The 18,434-nt window shown below is 40.3% G+C and overlaps 1 protein-coding gene across 2 annotated transcripts in view; it reads left to right on the top strand.

Annotated features, from left to right (window-relative positions):
* Window positions 1-18,223, top strand: part of gpc5b (glypican 5b) — a 67,903-nt gene extending 49,680 nt beyond the window's left edge. For both annotated transcript variants that reach the window (XM_082509863.1, XM_082509862.1), the window contains exons 10-11: window positions 13,234-13,337; window positions 14,796-18,223. In XM_082509863.1, coding sequence (XP_082365989.1) covers window positions 13,234-13,337; window positions 14,796-14,891 — 200 coding nt within the window. In that variant the 3' untranslated portion in view covers window positions 14,892-18,223. The remainder of the gene's footprint in view (window positions 1-13,233; window positions 13,338-14,795) is intronic.
* Window positions 18,224-18,434: the final 211 nt, after the last annotated feature.

Below are 18,434 nucleotides of genomic sequence, written 5' to 3'. Positions count from 1 at the left end.
TTGCTAAGTGATAATGTAAAGGCAACATGGCTGTTTCTAAGGCTCTTGTCGTTTCTGTGTGCCCTTGTTCTTTGAATAGAGATGAGCCTTAGCAAACTATTCAGTTGTACACTTGTAACTGTATCAGTACTATTTATTCATAGCCGGCCTTCAAGCTAAGGCATGCTTCACTGAGTATCCAGGATGCTGTGAGCCTCTCAGCAGTATTTTAATGCTTTAGAAAAGGACCATGTTTTGTTTTTTTGTTTAATCTCTTTTGTCACCCAATGGGGACTCAGATTGTGTACCTCACTGAACAACACTGAACATGCGCTTTTATTGAGAAGACTTTATCTCTCACCTAAAAGATCTAGCAAACTAGCTGAACTTCAATAACCTCCAAAGCTTTGTGGGTTGGCTAAATGTTTTTATTCTTATCTTTAGATTTCAAAGCTACTTTACTGCTAACACCTTCCCCCACTCACCCTGGTAAATCCTTTTTTCGTGGATGCCTGGACACTATCCTTCATTTCGACACACAGCCTACGGGAATAACAACTTTCTGACTTGACCTTTGTAAACACTTTTAGTTTACAGTGTGGGCTCAGTCACTCATTTCCGGTCATACTAAAAAAAAGTATCTATTGTATAAATTTCAGTCATGCTATGTTTCAAAAAGGACCACATCTGTATTATTTTCACTGCTAATGACTTGTTAATCTCAAACAATTAGCCAATAAGCAAGTGGTTTATAGTCAGACCTGCCACTTCTCTTCACACCTGGTTTGTTTAAACTGAGATGGTGATGGTGAAAATGGTAAAATCTTTGAAATGGGCCAGTGCAAAACCTGGTTCTGCTGGAGCTTTCTTCCTTTTAAAGGGGAGTTTTTACTTCCCACTGTCACCAAGTGCTTGCCCATGGGGGTCCTTTGATTGTTGGGCTTTTCTCTCAGTTATTGTAGGAGCTTTACCTGACAAAGTGACTTGAGGTGACTGCTGTTTTGATTTGGTGCTATATAAATAAAATAAAATTGAATTGAATTGAAAACTCATGCTGAATGTGAAGAAACCTAAACACGTTCATTGCGACGCAACTTCCCATAACACATACAAGCAACTGGAGTCTCTGAGTTTGTATTGTTGCTTTCCCAGATCAAATCACTGAAGTCACATTTTTAGTGTGTTATGTAGTTTCAGTAGGATGAAAACTGAGACTGGGAAACAGATTCAGGTAAACTGGTCAGGTCACATATATAATCTCATTGAAAAAAAAGGTAGGAAACCCATGTTGGTTTGTGTTTTGTTTAAAAAAAGGATAAAATAAAAACAGCTCTCTTTTCATCTCTTAAATTTATAAAAAGTGATAGTTCAGTGACAGGTGACAGAAGATTTTAATTGATAGTTTGTTCACGCACATCATTCACATTCCGTGTTTTGGAAAATATGCACATCACGATTATTTTTCAAGCATTCAGATAACTTCGACAAGGTAGCGTGTTCACTTCACCATGAGCCCTCTCTGAGGAGCGCTTCTGTTTGTTTTCTTATACTGCATGACCTGCTTATTTAAGAACACTAAAAGTAATGCATTTGTCACTACATTTATCATACCCTTTCCGCTAACCTTGATGTGCCACTTCTGAGGAAAGTCAAACCTCCTGCCGGGCCTGAAGCTGGTATGTTGGTTATTTGCAGAGAAAATTGCTGGTTATGATTAAGCGAGCCGGTGACAGCGTGTTGGGATCTTGTCTCTCAAGCCTGGAGAAAGAATCACAATATAGAGTGACAGACGGGGATTTTCTGCATTTCTTCCTGCTTGTCACCCTTTCTATGCATATAAACAAGGCTAACATGCACTGGAGCTGAAAGAGTGATGCTGGATCAGCTAGACCCCACAAATCACATCAAGGCTCACACAAGCCATTTCTTAATTTTTCTCTGCTTGTACTTTGCATGTCTGTACAGCAGACTATATCAGTGATTCTGAGGTAAAGCATAAATAAAATACTATTGCATGAATAAATTTAGGCTGCTGTGTTGTTTTTAAAGATGCGGCTGCCACTAAATCTAGGCTCTCCAGCTTTATCTCTTTAAAATTCTGCCTACAAACCACTTCTCTAAATCCGAATCACTGAAATGTGGAGCTTATTATTTCACAGGAGAGGAATAGCACAGAATCCAGACTCTGCTTGCATTAGAAAGAGAGAGTGTGTGTGTGTGTGTGCGTGCAAATGAATCTTTATGACCTCTTGTTTGTGTGCCCAACACTCGTTTCATCTGCGATGTCTGAGATTGAAGCGTCTTTGTGTGTAACCCAGCATGTTTTATGTGTATCTGCTCTCTGCCGCTCTGACTGACAGAAACAAATCTAGTACTGTGTTGCTTCTTGACTTACAATGTCTGTATGTGCGTCCTTGAACACACACACACACACACACACACACACACACACACACACACTCAAATACCATTGTGTTTTCCTTCTCCCTCCCTAAACCCAGATCTATCAGATATGAGAAAGATTAAGAATTTCTTTTGCAAATATTTTGACATAATTATTTCTCGGCTTTGTTGAGAGCTGAGGCGGGACGAGGGCAGCGCGTGTGGGCAGAGAGGGAGGCGCGGTGCCAGGCCATATCGGCGGGTGGCAGAAGTCAAGCTCCAAAACGGATGTGTTTTATTTATGTGGGCAACGTGAAGTTGCTTCAGTTGTGCCGAGACAGCACGCGGTCTATTATTATTTGATTTAAGTCCATTTTCCACATCAAGGCGAGTTGATCTCAGCCGGGAGGAGGAGAATCAGTTGGCAAACAATGCTCGCCGATCAAAAACAAAAGGAAAAAAACAGGCATCCGAGCACATGAGCAGTTAAAAGCAGGCAGCTTAAGTTCAAGCTATCTGTGCCATTAGACGGAGACGGTGAACTCCAGCCAAACTCATGCTGGAGTTCATTCTCACACAGTGTTGTCATACGTTTCGAAAACGTTGTTATGGTGAAGATTCAGGCGCAGCATTTGTTTCACTGTCACCAGTGGAAAAGCGATATGATAAACGCCTATAAATGCAAAGGCTGAAGCTAATGGATTCTGATCTATGGACTTCTGCATCAGCAGTCAGATATAGCTTTCCTCTTTGTAGGTTATTTAATAGTATCACTTATTTATTACATTGCAGCAGAGTCTTTTTATTCTCTTGATCTTTACTGTGCTTCTTATGTCGTTTAGTCATTTCAAACTCTCTCTTTTTCTGGAATTCACCAAGATTAAACTGATTGATTTTCCTTCCTTAAACGAGCACAATCCCTTCTTCAACTGGCCCATCTCCGATCGCTCTGTCTCCCTAGACATCCAGGTCCCATAACGTCAATAATGTAAATGTAATCACCTCTCCTCTTCTCTTCTCTTCTCTTCTCTTCTCTTCTCTTCTCTTCTCTTCTCTTCTCTTCTCTTCCAAATGAAATGCCACATCACCATAGCTGCTGTACTATACTGTGGGGGGTTGAATGCTGAGATAGGGAAACTATAACCTCCAGGTATCCACGAGTCACTTTACAACCAGTAATACCACTCTGGAAAGCACCAAGACCACAGGCTGGTTTATATTCTGCTGCATACTCGTTGGTAATATATTCAGGAACTCTTTAAGCACAAGAGGCATTTGTGTGTGTGTGTCTGTAAGAGAATGTGTGAATGCACTACTCGCAATGGGGTGCTCAATCCCTGTAGCTATGGTTACCAGGTGGTCTGTCCTCCCATGGGTCCTTATTTGATGACAATGAAGGAAGAGGAAGAGAGAAAGGGAGTAACACACGGAGCGATAAGGATAGTAAGGACGTGGTGGTGGGGTATACGTGCCATTTCTCATGGCCAAGTAGCAGTGAGTCTGTGCATTGTGCTTCCTCTTTGTTCCTGAAGCACACTGGAATCTGCAAACGCACAGTTTAAGTCACAGTTAAATTGCTGACAGTGTTTGGTTCTTAACATAAACCTGAAATAAATAATAGACATACAAACAGGATAGTGTACACATTGTTCCACCTATCTTCCCTCCATAATGTCTGCGTTGCTCTGTTGGCCTCTCCCCCACTTCCCTTGAGCCAGCTTTGCAAAGCCTTCAGAAGCTATTTCATTTTAAAGGGAAAGGCCAGTTTTTCTACTGATTAAAAATGTTGCCCCTCCGCCTGAGTACAGTTTGATCTGCATTCATAAGCATTCAGTGCTGTCTAAAGGGAGCCAGGAAGAACAATAAAAAGTCTGGCAAGGCCTCCAATCGGCACTGGTGACTATAAAAGTTCCCAGAGCGAGCCTCATGAACGAATTGATCAGTGCTATAAGATAAAACTGCTTTCTTTGTACATGCATACGCTGGAGAACGTCAGGGTGTAAAACATCTAGTAAATGCAAACAATATCCCACTGTTCCACTGCTGCTTCACACCGGCAGTCCAAACCCGTCATATCGTCTTTCTATCTTCTTATACTTGCTTGTAGTTACTTATAAAGACAAAAAGGCAAATTTATTAGATTACCTGTTATAAAGACAAGAAAACACAAATGTTTTATATAATTATATATGTAATATATTTATATAAATCTGTCAGCAGTCTGTTTAAAAAAAAAAGACAGTTTTAAGCAAAAAAGAAAAAAAAATGAATTCATGCTATCCAGCAAAACATTCAAGCACTAAAGCGGTTCTTTTTTTGTTCAAGAATACAAGTAAAAAAACTGTAATTTGGCATCTCACTCAAAATATAATAAAGTGTTTTTACCATTTTCTGCTTTTTTATAAAACAGTACACTTTGAAATCCAGTAATGACAACAATAATTATATATTTTAGCTTTAAAATATCATTTTGATTAAAGAGTTTGTAAATTCTGGCGGATTAACCATGACGGAAGCAGAAACACTGATTTTGATAATTACCAGTACTGTTAATTCAGGGCTGCTGCTCTCATTAAATGGTGATAATAAATTCGTTAAGCACTATGTAAGTTATAGAAAACATAATGATTACCTGATTTGTTTTGTTTTGCTTGCTGTGTGTTAAACAGATCTGTTCCTGATATGATCTCTGTGCTGATTTCGAAGATGAAGCTCATTTACAGTTTTTAAGATTTTGTTAAAATGGCTTTATTGTTCTTTGTGCTGCTTTGTTGGAGGTATTTTCTTTCCTTGTGTGTATTTGGTTGTTTTTTATTGTTTCTATCGGCCATAGCTTTAGGTAAAATGAATAATAATAATAATAATGTAACTACAGTGCAGTGTTTTTCCTGTGATTATTTTATAATATAATAATGCAATAATGCAGCCAAGTTAGATCCAAAACTGTATAAATTCATACACTTTTCAGTTTCACTGCCCTGTCATGAAGGCATGGGAAGATTAAGTACAACTTTTATGTCATTGAATTCATATACTGCTTATGGTGCTTATGACCACTTAGGTAGCTGACTTGCAAATTTCATGTCAGGTCAAAAAGTACAATACTCAAGAGGCAAGTAAAATCCCGTCTGCTGAGAGTCTGTCTTTCCCTAATTAGCCTCCCTAAAAGAAGAATGGAATTTTCCACAGAATTGATTGGTCAGCTTATGCACCTCCACCTTAAAGAGCACTGAATAACCGTGGCAATGTTACTGGCTAGGAAGTGGCCTTTCCTAAGGTTGCATTAACTGGCTAAGCCACTTATTCTGCTTCATAGTATACCTCTGCCATGTCGCTTTGACCACCAAGCTCAACACTGCTGGGAAAGGGGGAAAAAAGTAGTTAATGTATATTGCAGAGAGGCCAAACATAACGGCCAGAATCTGACCGGTGAAAAGTTGAATCTGGCCTGCTGGATCTTTTAACTATATTTTCATTAGTTTTGCAGCTTTTTCTATTGATAAGGATTCCCCACTACTATTGCCAATCATTTTACACTGAAGTAAGTAAACCAACAGATAAACAACTAAATAACAAGAAAGTTCTTGTTTTTTCCACTATTTGTGAGCCAGACACTACATTTATCAGAACTGCCATATTTTCCGCACTATAAGGCGCACTTAAAATCCTTTAATTTTCTCAAAGATCAACAGTGCGCCTTATGTATGAATTCTGGTTGTGCTTACTGACCTTGAACGGATTATATGTGGTACACGGCGCTCAAAATATGTCAAAAAAATGTTTTAGTATTTTGGTGAGACTTTGGGAAGCTACGAAGCCACACCGCTTGATGGATTGTTGGAGCATTACAGCTACCGTAGGCAGGAGCCTCACGGATTCGGAGTAATCTGGGTCCAAAACTCCGTCTACTTCACGTTCCAAAGTCAAATGAACACTGAGGCATCACTGAGAGTTAAAAACTGTCTAAATTCTTTCATCTGTAATAACATGATCAGCGTTGCTGCTTTACCAGGTATAGCAATTAAGTTTAACATCCAGGCATCCATGAAAACAAAATTTATTAAATTTAACAGAGTTAGAAGTTAGCAGGAAGTTAGCTCGCTAGTTTCCACCTAAACATGACATTGCATGTTCTGACTGAGAGATTTGTGAAAAAATTCAAACGTACAGCTCTGCTATCACTTCAGACATAAATGAAGAAGAAAACTAAACAGCAGTGATGTTTGTAGGGTTACTGAAGTTGGGCTAGCTGGTATATAATGATGTGCTACGTGATCACTAGCGACACAGCTATGTTAGCATAACATAAACACAGTGAAGCTGGAGGATGAATGATGAATGAATCACTTTTTTTTCCACTCGATAAAAGTTAACGTGGGGGTTCCCGATGGTTAGGGACAAATGCAATCGCATGGCAGGATGCTTTAAACGGACCAAATTTCAATCATGAGAACAACTGAGATCCACAATACGAGGTTAGTCATAATATACTGCAACAACACAGGAATAGAGCAGCTGCGAGGGAATTCAACATTAATCAATGGTACAGAAGTAGAGGAAGCAAAGAGAATGAGCTCATCTGTTTTGTTTCGCTTAATGCGCTTTATAATCCGGTGTGCCTTATGGTCTGAAAAATACGGCATTTAACTTTATTTATTTTTGGCTCCTGATACTTTTTGTGGTGAAATCACTTGGGCTGGGCATTTTTCTTTAAACAGATGCTTTCTTTTATCATTTTGTTGCTTGGAACTCACAGCTTGCGGTGCATTGATGCTAACTGCTTCACACACCAATTAATGGGGGCAACAGTGGGGCCAAAAAGACTGAGAATCAATGATGTACGTGTGCAGTCGCGTATCTCGCTTTTGCTAATATCTGTCAGATCCTCAGGTTAGGAGATGCAGCTCACTAAAGAATTATACATTCGCTTTGCTCTTGTCTTTTATGCAAAGCTCTCTGTGCTGCTCAACACGGAAGAGATAAAAGTAGCAAAACTTTATGCGAGATGCTGCAAATCACAGAACATCTACTGAAAAGGTCGGCAGCATGGTTGGGTTCACTTATGCTGCCACACCCATAACCTCTATCAAACAGACCGTTCATTGCCTGTCTCCTCGTCTATCAACCCATCTATTTCCTTATTTTCAGTCCGCCCCTCTTTACCTCTGACTTTCTGGTCATGTCGGCACTTGAGGGAGATTGTTCATGCAAATCTGATTCGACATCATCTGTATATTAGTCCTCCTCTCTGCAGGGATGCTATTATTCTCATACTTGACCTTTTGGAGAAGCATGCTGCCCTTGCTTTGTCTAGCTGCGCCTCCCACAACACCCTCTCCGGCTTGCTGTTGATGTGTAGCCTTCAAAGAGCCACTCTGCTCGCTTCATTCTTTCATCCACCTTCACCCACCAATCTTCCTGTTCTGCACAGCAGTGCTTTGAACAGGCACACACATGCTCAGCTATCCTCATTTTAAAACACTAACTTAATGATTGCCTGGATGCGTGGTACTTAAGGGACGTCTATAAACTGTAACTATGGTGTTACAATGTATCGTTCTTAAAATCTTACTAAAGTGCTTGGAAATCTTCTTCTTCTTCCACCTGTTCCTTTCAGGTTTCGCCCAGTGGATCATTTGCCTCCATCTCACCCCATCCCTAGCATCCTCCTCTGTCACATAAACCCTCTGCATGTCCTCCTTTACTACATCCATGAACCTTCTCTGTGTTCTTCCTTTTTTCCTCCGTTTCCCTTGGAAATGTAATGGTAAATTACCCAGAGGGGTTAGAGAGGATGCGTTTCGTTTCTATAGATACTCATAACATAAAGGACAAGCATATCGTTTTCCATTATGCTCTTATATGTATTTATTTGTAGATTTCTTTAGCCTTCATAAAGATAGGACAATGAGAGAAGGCAGGAAACAGAGATACACAGTAAATGACCTCGGTGTGGATTCAAACGCAGGCCTCTGTGATAGCTTTATGGCATGTGGGTCACCTATTCAACCCAGTGAGCTATACTGGGACCCATACTCTCTTTTTTATAGTCAGTAAATAACAAGATGACTGCAGTGAATAATACTGCAGTACAGTGCCCTTGAAGGTTTCAACAGGATATCAGAATCACGCTGGTTTCATTGCAAGATTGCATAGAAAGTAGTCATTCATGTCAGGATGTACTGAAGTTGGAAGTCGGCTCCTTTCTTTCTTTGCTTTTAAAGAAAATGTCACTATCATAATATAATTTAATTCTAATAAGCACTTGCTGAGGGAATAATCTACAGCTACCTTGTACCATGCTCTTTCTGCTCTGCGTGTGTGTGTGTGTGTGTGTGTGTGCGTGTGTGTGTGTGTGTGTGTGTGTGTGTGTGTTTCCTCCCTGGGGAACTGAGGCTGAAGTAATGAAATGCTCATTACTGATTCAGCTGGAAATGCTTGGGATACATTTACACGCCCACACACACACACGAGCTATCCAGACGCTTTTCAAGGTCACCTCGCATCATTAGCTTGTGTGTGTCTGTGTGTGTGAGCGAATGCTCCGTGTATATAAACTGAGGAACAACAAGACTGCCCCTAATTGGGGCCTAAATTGACAGTTCTGTACAGTACACCACAAGTATTTGATATCGCATGCGATTGATCATTAATGCACTTTCTATTTCACACACACACACATGCTTAGCGCATATACATCTTCACCTTTGCTGTCAGTTCATCGTTAACTTTGGCTCCTCAGATCATGCTTCTCCTGACAACTGTTCCACGGGCACAAGCAAACACACACACACACACACACACACACACACACACACACACACACACACACACACACACACACACACACACACACACATACATGCAGCACATACACTGTGGCGTCTGCTGCCATTAGGAAGAAGCTGTGCTGTCAGTAGGGTTTTTTTTAGATGGCCAAATGGAGGAATCAGACACAGCTATGCTGATGTTTGGGTAGCGGCTTTCCCGGAATAGTTGTTGCAGGAATGCTAAAGTGTAATATTACAAACAGAGCTCCAGATGCAAATTATGATTGTGGCTACAGTTTGAATGCTTTGTGTCTAAAATAGGAAAACATGAAAACACGAAATATATGATTTATGTGTCACAAAGACGAGAATGAATTTCTCCACCCCAGTGGCACACATTGTGTTTTGCTTGCCATTTATTGCCAATGTTTCATACTGTCCTCACAAAAAATTATTTATTTATTTTTTAGTTTATTTAAAAAACTTTCCCAGACTGTTGAACGTTTACCAGGAGAGCAAAAAGGGCATGGATGAATATATTTATGTTGCATTAAAAAACATAAATATATCTGACATTAAAATTTTAATTAGGTCTTGTTATTGATCAAGATCCACAGCCGATGAGAAATGCCAAACAAGAAGCATTTAATTGTTCCTGCACAAAACGAGAAAAGAATACCAAGGAAAGGATTTGGAGGCCGCAAATTAGAAGAATCTTAGCTTTCAAAGGGTTGCAAAGCTTTAAGGTCACTGAGCCACACGTTGCAGTGTGCAGGACCTCTCTCAAGAAAATGTGTTGTTGGCGGTGCAGAGAGAGAAGACACTTCTTCTCCCAAGAGAGATGGCTAAAGCTGGGCACCTTTAACTCGCAGCCTGACTCAGCAAGAGGTGCACACATCATGTAACACTGGATGCCATACTGTGCTTCTGGAAAGCAGAAGTTTGTGTTTTACCAATGAGGCTCTGTGTTTCCCCCTCAACAGAACACACATTTTAGCAGTGTGGAGAGATGCTGGTCAATGAGGCAAATGTGTCAGACGTTAAAGTGAAGATTAAACTGCTCAGATTGTGTTATTTTAGGAAAGTGAAGCAACTCTTATGGTTCGAGTTAGTCTGCAGTACATTAATGTCAGCCCAGGTCCTCTGAAGTTATATGTAAGGAGAAACAAAGAGCGAGGAACTCCACGCTGGGCATACAGTCTCCTGTCTATGGGTCACTACAGCTCTCATTTATGGCAATTCTCCGCCTTCTTTGGACTCTTACTGTCACCTCTGGGTGAGTTCTTCAGCTAAATCCAATTTCCTCCAATCCTGTTGTTTTGGAAAAGTGTCTAAATTACAACTCAGAGGTGACAGGGACATATTTATTGTTTTGGAAAGGAGGAGTTAGTGAATCTGTTCCCATTTTTATCCAGCTGCCCTCTACAGCCATTACAGTTGCAGTTTATTGCAGGACATAGTGACCACTGGTGTCCTGCCTTGTAAAGTGTCAGCTCAGCTCCTTTGGGGATGCAAACTGTGCATGAATGGAGCTGCTCGCTGTTTGTATGGAACAACACTGAAGCTTTTGGCTGATGTGCGATAGCAGATACACGGAAACTGCAGTGTATTACTGTAGTTCACTGACTGTCCCTCAGTATGTCATTAATTTGCCCAAATAGACACACACACACACACACACACACACACACACACACACACAACGATAACCCCATCCTTGCAGGTGGCAATAAAGGTTAAACTACACCATGAGTAGGTCCAGAAGCAATTAATCACCTGTAGCTGTGTGTGTCCGTACACATATTTCTAGACAATCTGCTATACGTGATGTGTTCTGGATTGTTGCTAAGAAACAAACATGCCAAAGGGCATGTAGGAGGAGACTGTGTGTTGTGACACACACATGCACACACACATACAAGCTGAAGTGACACGGGCTCAAGCAAGTAAATCCAAGTGGAAATATCAGTGAAGGTTTACAATTAAATTTCTTGCCTTTTTTTTTACAAGACAAATTGCACAAAAAAAGTCCAAATTTTAAAATTGCATTTAGCTAAAAGGACATATGCTGAAGTATTCAAGTGTTAAAGTGTTAAAATGCTAATATAGTTTCATATACTGAGAAGAAATCTCAAAAAGATATTTATGTCTGAATGCTGCTCTCTGATCTAATCTAGAGTTGCTCTTAATGAGAAGCAGCAGGCTGTGGATGTTGCTCTTGCATCCTTTTTGCTTGCTTACTGTTGTTCGCAGTTATCTGCCGAATGACAGATCAGTGCACCCCGCCTTCTTTGAGTTGCTGGGTGGGCTGCTTGAGGGTGTTTAATCCAGTGACTTCAACAGTCACATGGGCAATGGAGGGGTGTGATTGGGAGGAACGGCCTGCCTGATCTGAACCCGAGTGGCGTTCTGTAAATGGACTTATGTATAAACCACAGTTTCTCCATAATCTACACTATGTTTGAACATAAGGACACCCTAGGTCACAGATTGACGATCAGTTGTGTAATTGTTGCATCGGATCTCTTTAATCCCTCTGACACATCTTCTGTTAAGGAAGCAGAGTCTGGGCACGAGGTCACTGAGGTAGGTAAGCAACTGTGTTGTTGCCACTACAACATATATATATATATATATATATATATATATATATATATATATATATATATATGTGAACTCTCTGTATGTATTTTGCTCAGGTTTTAATAGTTTTCCTTCAGTCATCATTTTGTTTCCTATAATTGATTGGGGAAAATGCCGCTAATTCACTGGGCATGCTTACATCTGCATGCGCGTACTCAGGGGAAACATTAAGCTCTGATGTTTCAAAGTTAATGTTGTCTAACAAAGTGGACAATGCGCCTGCCTCCCTCCCACATTTTTCATCAAACTAAGCTCAGTGCAAAGGAAAGAGAGGCTCGGTTAATATTGTGCTAAAAATGAAACATGAATTCGTCTCGCTGCACTTGTTATTGTGGCAAATCAATAATGACACGACCCAATTCTGTCTCCTAAACAGGTTCAAACCAGATGTGACTCGAGGTTTTCGATTCTGATGGGAACAGATGGTCACAGAGCAAGACCACACACAAACACAGGCGTGAATGCAATGTTTGTTCAGATAGGAACCCAGGGTCCCATATTACTCCATGCTGCTATTTGTCAACGGTGCACACAATAAAGGACAGATGCCTAATTGGTAAACATTCTGCTGCGAGTAAATCACCTCTATCATCGGCACAGACGCGGTGGAAAACAAAAACACATCAGGCGTCTCGCACGCTGATATTTTGAAGGAGGTTGTCCGTGTTTCTGTTTTAAATTTATCATATTTTCTGTCTGTAATACTGAGATATAATATCTGTGTGAGTGTTTCAACATTAACAAACTCGCCTCATTCCTCAGCGACTGAAAGAAGCTCTTTGTCTATTGTACTGCATGACAATATGTATTGTAAGAGACGGAATCAGATTTCTTCCCAAGCAGGTGTGTGTATGACTCTGTGTGTGTGTGTTAGCGTGTTTGTGCCAAGATATTACAGAGAGCGCGAGCTCGTTATGAACGAGTTTTCTTGCGACAGTGCAGGTGTGTATGACAATGTCTCAGACTGAAATATGCGTGTGTGCAACTGTGTTTAGCCACCGGCAAAGTCTGTTTCCCTCCTGTCCTAATCCACTCACTTACCTGAGTTTCTCCTGCGATAAGTCTGGAGTCCTTCCAACACACACACACACACACACACACACCTATATGAAAGTGCGGCCGCATACCCATTAGACGAAGCAACATTTTGCACATCTGTGTGAGTTTATGCCTTGTAAGGTAACGGTATTCACACTGTGCGAAGCTGTGGGTGGGTGCGGCGAAGTCCATAAATCTTTTAGTTCTAATCAACAAAACAGTCATAAATAATGCAAGATTGTGTGCAACCATGAGAGTAAAAACAGAACCAAAATAACTTCCACAAGTATTCTCTCTTAATTTAATGGGGATTTTAATGCCAGATTTTCATCAGTGAGCATGTTCTGGGATCTTAACTTGATCTTGATCTAATCTTATATACTGTCATGCTAAAATCATCTTATTTTTTGCTTTTGTTCAGGGGACGAGCCAGGTGATGCACCCAGCGGTCATAGTCCAGAGGGAAAGGACAGGACCCCACCTCGTCGTCGCCCAGTCCTTCCTCATCTCCTTCCACCTACACAGGTAAGTAAAAAGAACTCAGAACAATAAGTAAACATGACAGGTTAGCAGACATGGCAATAATTGTCTGCCCATTTCAAAGACAAAGAAAGGGGCGGGAATGGTTCGAACAGGTTATGTGACTGAGAACGTATCAGCCAAACAGAAGTGAAACAAATCCCGTGCATCAACACTTATACAAGTGCAGACAGACTCGAGAGTTATTTGGAACGATTCTTTTTTTTGACAACCGAATCGATTTTTGCCGACTTTCATGGAGCATTAGGGACGGATCTGTAGTTGTGCATCAGTATCGACGATTCTGAGGCCTGAAATCCTCTGACCGTTTTCCAATACTTTTTGGGTTATTTCACACCCACCCACACCTCCTTCAAACCACTGCAATGAGCTCCTCTGATTAATTACTGAGAAGCAAATGCAGAGTGATCGATCAGCCTGTCACATGCAGAGCTCTGTCAGAGAGAGCCTGATGCAACTTGATATCAATGTTGTTCCTGGATGACGCACTTTTCATTGAATAGTGTCTGCTGTGTGATGTAACACCACTGCTTGCTCTCCCTGAAGTTCAATAAACATACAGATGGAATCGTAGATTTCGTTTTTGTTTCTATTTTTTTAGTTGAGCAACTACAGCAAACCTAGTTTTATTTCTAAAGATGTACACATACTTACAAATTTAAGTACAGCGAAAAGTCTTGAGTCGCCCCTCGTTTCTTTATATAGTGGTCCCTGGTTTATTGCGGGAGTTACGTTCTAAAAATAACCCGCGATAGGTGAAATTTGCGAAGTAGCTAACTTTATGTTTTACAATTATTATAGATGTTTTAAGGCTGTAAAACCACTCACTACACACTTTATACACTTTCCGAGGACAGGCATGAACATTTTCCCACTTTTCTCTTTTGTTTAAACACTCAAAGTTCAAACCTTCGTAGAATAATAAGTCCAGTATTATAGAATGAAACCAAAGGCACCCACAACATACAGTACAGCACTTCAGAGTCACACTGGTAACGATCGAAGATTCATGTAAATTTGACAAGCTGAACTCATCCTATACTGTACAGGAGACATGACACGAGATTGATTGACAATGGTCTACAGCCAATCAGGACGCAGAACACAATGCGCTGTTAAAAAAAAAAATCAGCAAAGCATCTGCGAAAGGTGAACTGCGTTATAGCGAGGGACCACTATATTGTACCACTGCTTTGAAGGTGTTTTTATTTGTATCTGTTATCAGATCTATCTATCTATCTATCTATCTATCTATCTATCTATCTATCTATCTATCTATCTATCTATCTATCTATCTATCTATCTATCTATCTATCTCGATATATATCTCGATATATATATATCTATATATATCTATATATAGATATATCTGTATATATATTTATATTTTCTTGTTAACTCTATTTTCTGTAATGTTGTATCTTATTGCCTATCCTCCGTCAGGTGCCTGTTAAAGGCTCCGCCCACACGATGACTTTTGAGCCTTTGACCCTGCTCTCTCTGCTGCTCTTTCTGCTGTCACCATGGGAACCACGCTGATGAGGAGGAGAAAGATTTGGGGCTGTACAGTGACAGGAAGTGTTGAAAGACTGTATTTTTGTGTGTGCGCGTGTGACGCTGAGTACTTTCTGTAAGCACAGCTCAACCGAAATGATTGTTATGTTGTTCTGGGTCACCTAGCTGTTGGTTTAACACAGCTACAGGTGTGCAGTATGCAATTTTTTGTATTACCTGTACTTACCTCTACATGTGTTCATTTGTATTTAACTTTTATAGAATAGACCACACAGCACTACTGACTTTTTTTGAAGTGATATGTAAATACAAATATATATATTATATATATTTATATAAAGAATTTCTAAGGATAACAAAGGATTGAGTGTAAATTGAGGTTATTCTAGATCAGAGCAGGACATTAAGGGATGTTTGGTTTAGTATTATCTTTAAAAGATGTACAGTATCTTCCACAGACACTAAGACCTGTAGCAAGTATAGTTCATGCTGAGGACCTCCCTCATTAGCGAAGCAGTTTGGTTGGAGGGAACGAAAACTTGTGAAGCCTCATTAATGAAGAAGATACAGGCTGTAAAAGTTCATCTAGGCACTTTCTTAAAAAAGCAAAACAACCAGCTATGTGTTACTTCAGACTATTAACAGATGGTCTTGCAGTTTAGTGAAGATCTTCACAGTTTGCTCAGTAATTGTGCAAACTGAAGCTAGCTTATAGGTTGTGGAGAAATTTGTTATGTTTCTTCTTCAGATGCACAGTCTCCAAAACTGTAAAAGCACCGTACTAATGAATATAACAGATGTAAGTAAAACTTGAAATTCAATTATTCAACAGAAGGCTCTGTCAAAACATAAGAATATGAAAAAGCACCCAGGAAAAGAGACAACCATCTGCCTGAACAATAAATAATGCGATGTCTCATTTTCATATGCAAACATGAACTGTCATGTGCTTTCAAAGGCTGGCTTCTCATCCAATTTGTATTAATTGAATTTGCTTTCTCCTTCAGTGAGGTAATGTTTAAGACATTTAACAGTACTGTAGGCTTGTCTTTACTATTCAAGCTTTTTCTACATCTGATTTTTGTGATATCAGATTGTCTCCAGTGAGGGGAAATGATGGAATACAGAGATAGTGATCAGGGCACAGCTCAGCCGAGATCCAAACGTAATTAATAATTCATATTACAATTATGACTGAAGATTGCCGAACCAGTCCGCATGCATTTTGTGGAGTTTCCCTCTGAGTGTTATGTGGGTGGTACTTCCGGAGTATGGGGTGTCTGGCCTGTTGCTACGAGCCATTCGATCCTTATACAACCATTGCAAAAACTTGGTCCCCATAGCCAGGAATGAGTCGAACTTGTTGCCGATGGTGTTGGACTCCACCAGGGCTGCCCTTTGTCACCGATTCAGTTCATATCATTTGCAGATGATGTGGTTCTGTTTGCTTCATCAGCTGGTGGCCTCCTTCTTAAAATGAGAATAGTCCTCGGCTGTAAAAGGTTGAAGTGCCCACCCCATGTCACGAGCGAGAGGAGAGGGGAGCGAGAGATGGACAGACACACTGGTGCTGCGGCTGCAGTGATGCAGACGTTGCATCTGTCCGTGGTGGTGACGAGAGAGCTGAGCGTCCCTACATCCCTACCCTCACCTATGGTCATGAACTTTGGGTAGTGACCGAAAGAACGAGATTGCGGATGATGGCTGGCCTCTCCCTTAGAGATAGGAGTTTGACCAGAAGGGGCTCAGGGTAGAGCACCTCCTGCTCAAATGATGATCCACATGATCCACATCGAAAGGAGCCAGTTGAGGTTGTTTGGGCATCAGACAAGAATACTTCCTGGGTGAGGTGTTCCGGGCATGTCCCACTGGAAGGAGGCCCCACGACAGACCCAGGACACGGTGGGGAGATTAAATCTCTTGGCTGGCCTGGGAACACGTTCGTGTTCCCTCACACAAGCTGGAGGAGGTGGCTGGGAAGAGGGAAGTCTGGGATTCTCTGCTTAGGCTGCTGACCCTGTGACCCACCCCGGATAAGCAGAAGAGGATGGATGGATGGATATTACAATTATCAAATCCTTTTGGCTCTCTGTTGAAGCTCAAATATGCACCCAACAGCTGGACAGCCAACTGGGAGACTGGTTAAAGATATTCAATAGGGTACAAATGAATCATTTAACAGACTTCTAATCTATTTATGTCTGTGGATGGTTGGCCTTGTTTGTCTCGGTTATATCACACTGTGCTGGTTACATTAACTGCCTCAGAAATATACCCTCTTAAAAACCTCTTTTCTTGAGGTTTCACCTCGTAGAGAGCGAATGATTGAGGGTAGTATTTGTCTTTTACTAAGTACAGTGAAATTTTTAAAAAATGTGTCTGCTTTCATGGTCCGAGTCTTTTTATTTATGAGGGAGAGACAGATGATTGACAGCTTAAGAAATACCATTATGAGTTTAAGTGTGTGAAATATCTGGGCAGTGAGCCCAAAACCTATGTTACACAGCAGGATGCTTTTACAACATAACCTTCAAACAAATGTGCTATCATTTGATTACTGTTTAAACGCTATACCTAAATGGGATGAGTTTTTGGATTCAGTCCAAACTCTACCATCTTTCACAGCTCCTTCTGGGCCTACAACACACCGACTGATATACAGTACACGAGCATAGGACTTTTTTGGTTTTTCTGAAGCCTACCTTTGGCCAATCACATGCTTTGAAGGAAATTAAAAAATTTTAAAAATGTCATATATTGTTTAGGTTGTTAAATTGTTATTTTTTTCTCATAATAAGAACTCAGTTTTATTAATAGTTATTCTGTCGAGATAATCTATCGAGATAATCGGAAGAACTAAATTATTTAGGAACTGCAGATCAAACAGATTAAACTTGGTGTTCTCAACTTTGTGGTCTCTGCTGTAAAGTTGAGATGAGAAATTGACATTGAGAAACCAATAGCGAAAAAATGATGTCATTATGAATCTGTGTGATTTTGAGTATAACACTTTGGTGCATCAAAGTGCTAAGTAGCATGTCAAAGCATACTGGTGTACGGCGAATAAACTTTGTCATCGTTGGATAAAAGTCATTATGTTTTCTTGATCAAAGTTTAACAGCTCTCTTAGTTTAGGAATCCTAATTTTTGTTGTTGTTTAGCAGGATGCAGAGGAACCAGAATACAATAAGAACAACTTGTTAGCTACAGCCGTGTAGCTCAAGCCACTGCGCTAATGTTAATGTTAATGCGCTAATGCTAACATCAGTGACTGATGTGAAACTCACCCCTGTAATGTACTGTGTCCTGCTACTGTTGTGTCATTAATCACCATCAGTTGGATATTTTTAATAATAAACTGTGTTTTTAAATATGTAGTGTAGTTTTTGATATATCTAAAAAAACGTTTTTTTAAATTAAGGTTAGAAGATCTGAATAAAATCTACAAACAGAACTGAAACTGAAGTCTAAAATAAAAAGAACAAAATCTGCATCTTAAACCAGCCAGCATAGCCGCACTGTTGCACGAATTCTCCCATTAAGGAGGAGTCACCCTCTCATTAATGT

Source organism: Aulonocara stuartgranti, assembly GCF_965226115.1.
Source record: "Aulonocara stuartgranti genome assembly, chromosome: 17".
NCBI lineage: Eukaryota > Metazoa > Chordata > Actinopteri > Cichliformes > Cichlidae > Aulonocara > Aulonocara stuartgranti.
This window is presented reverse-complemented; position numbering and strand designations above follow the sequence as displayed.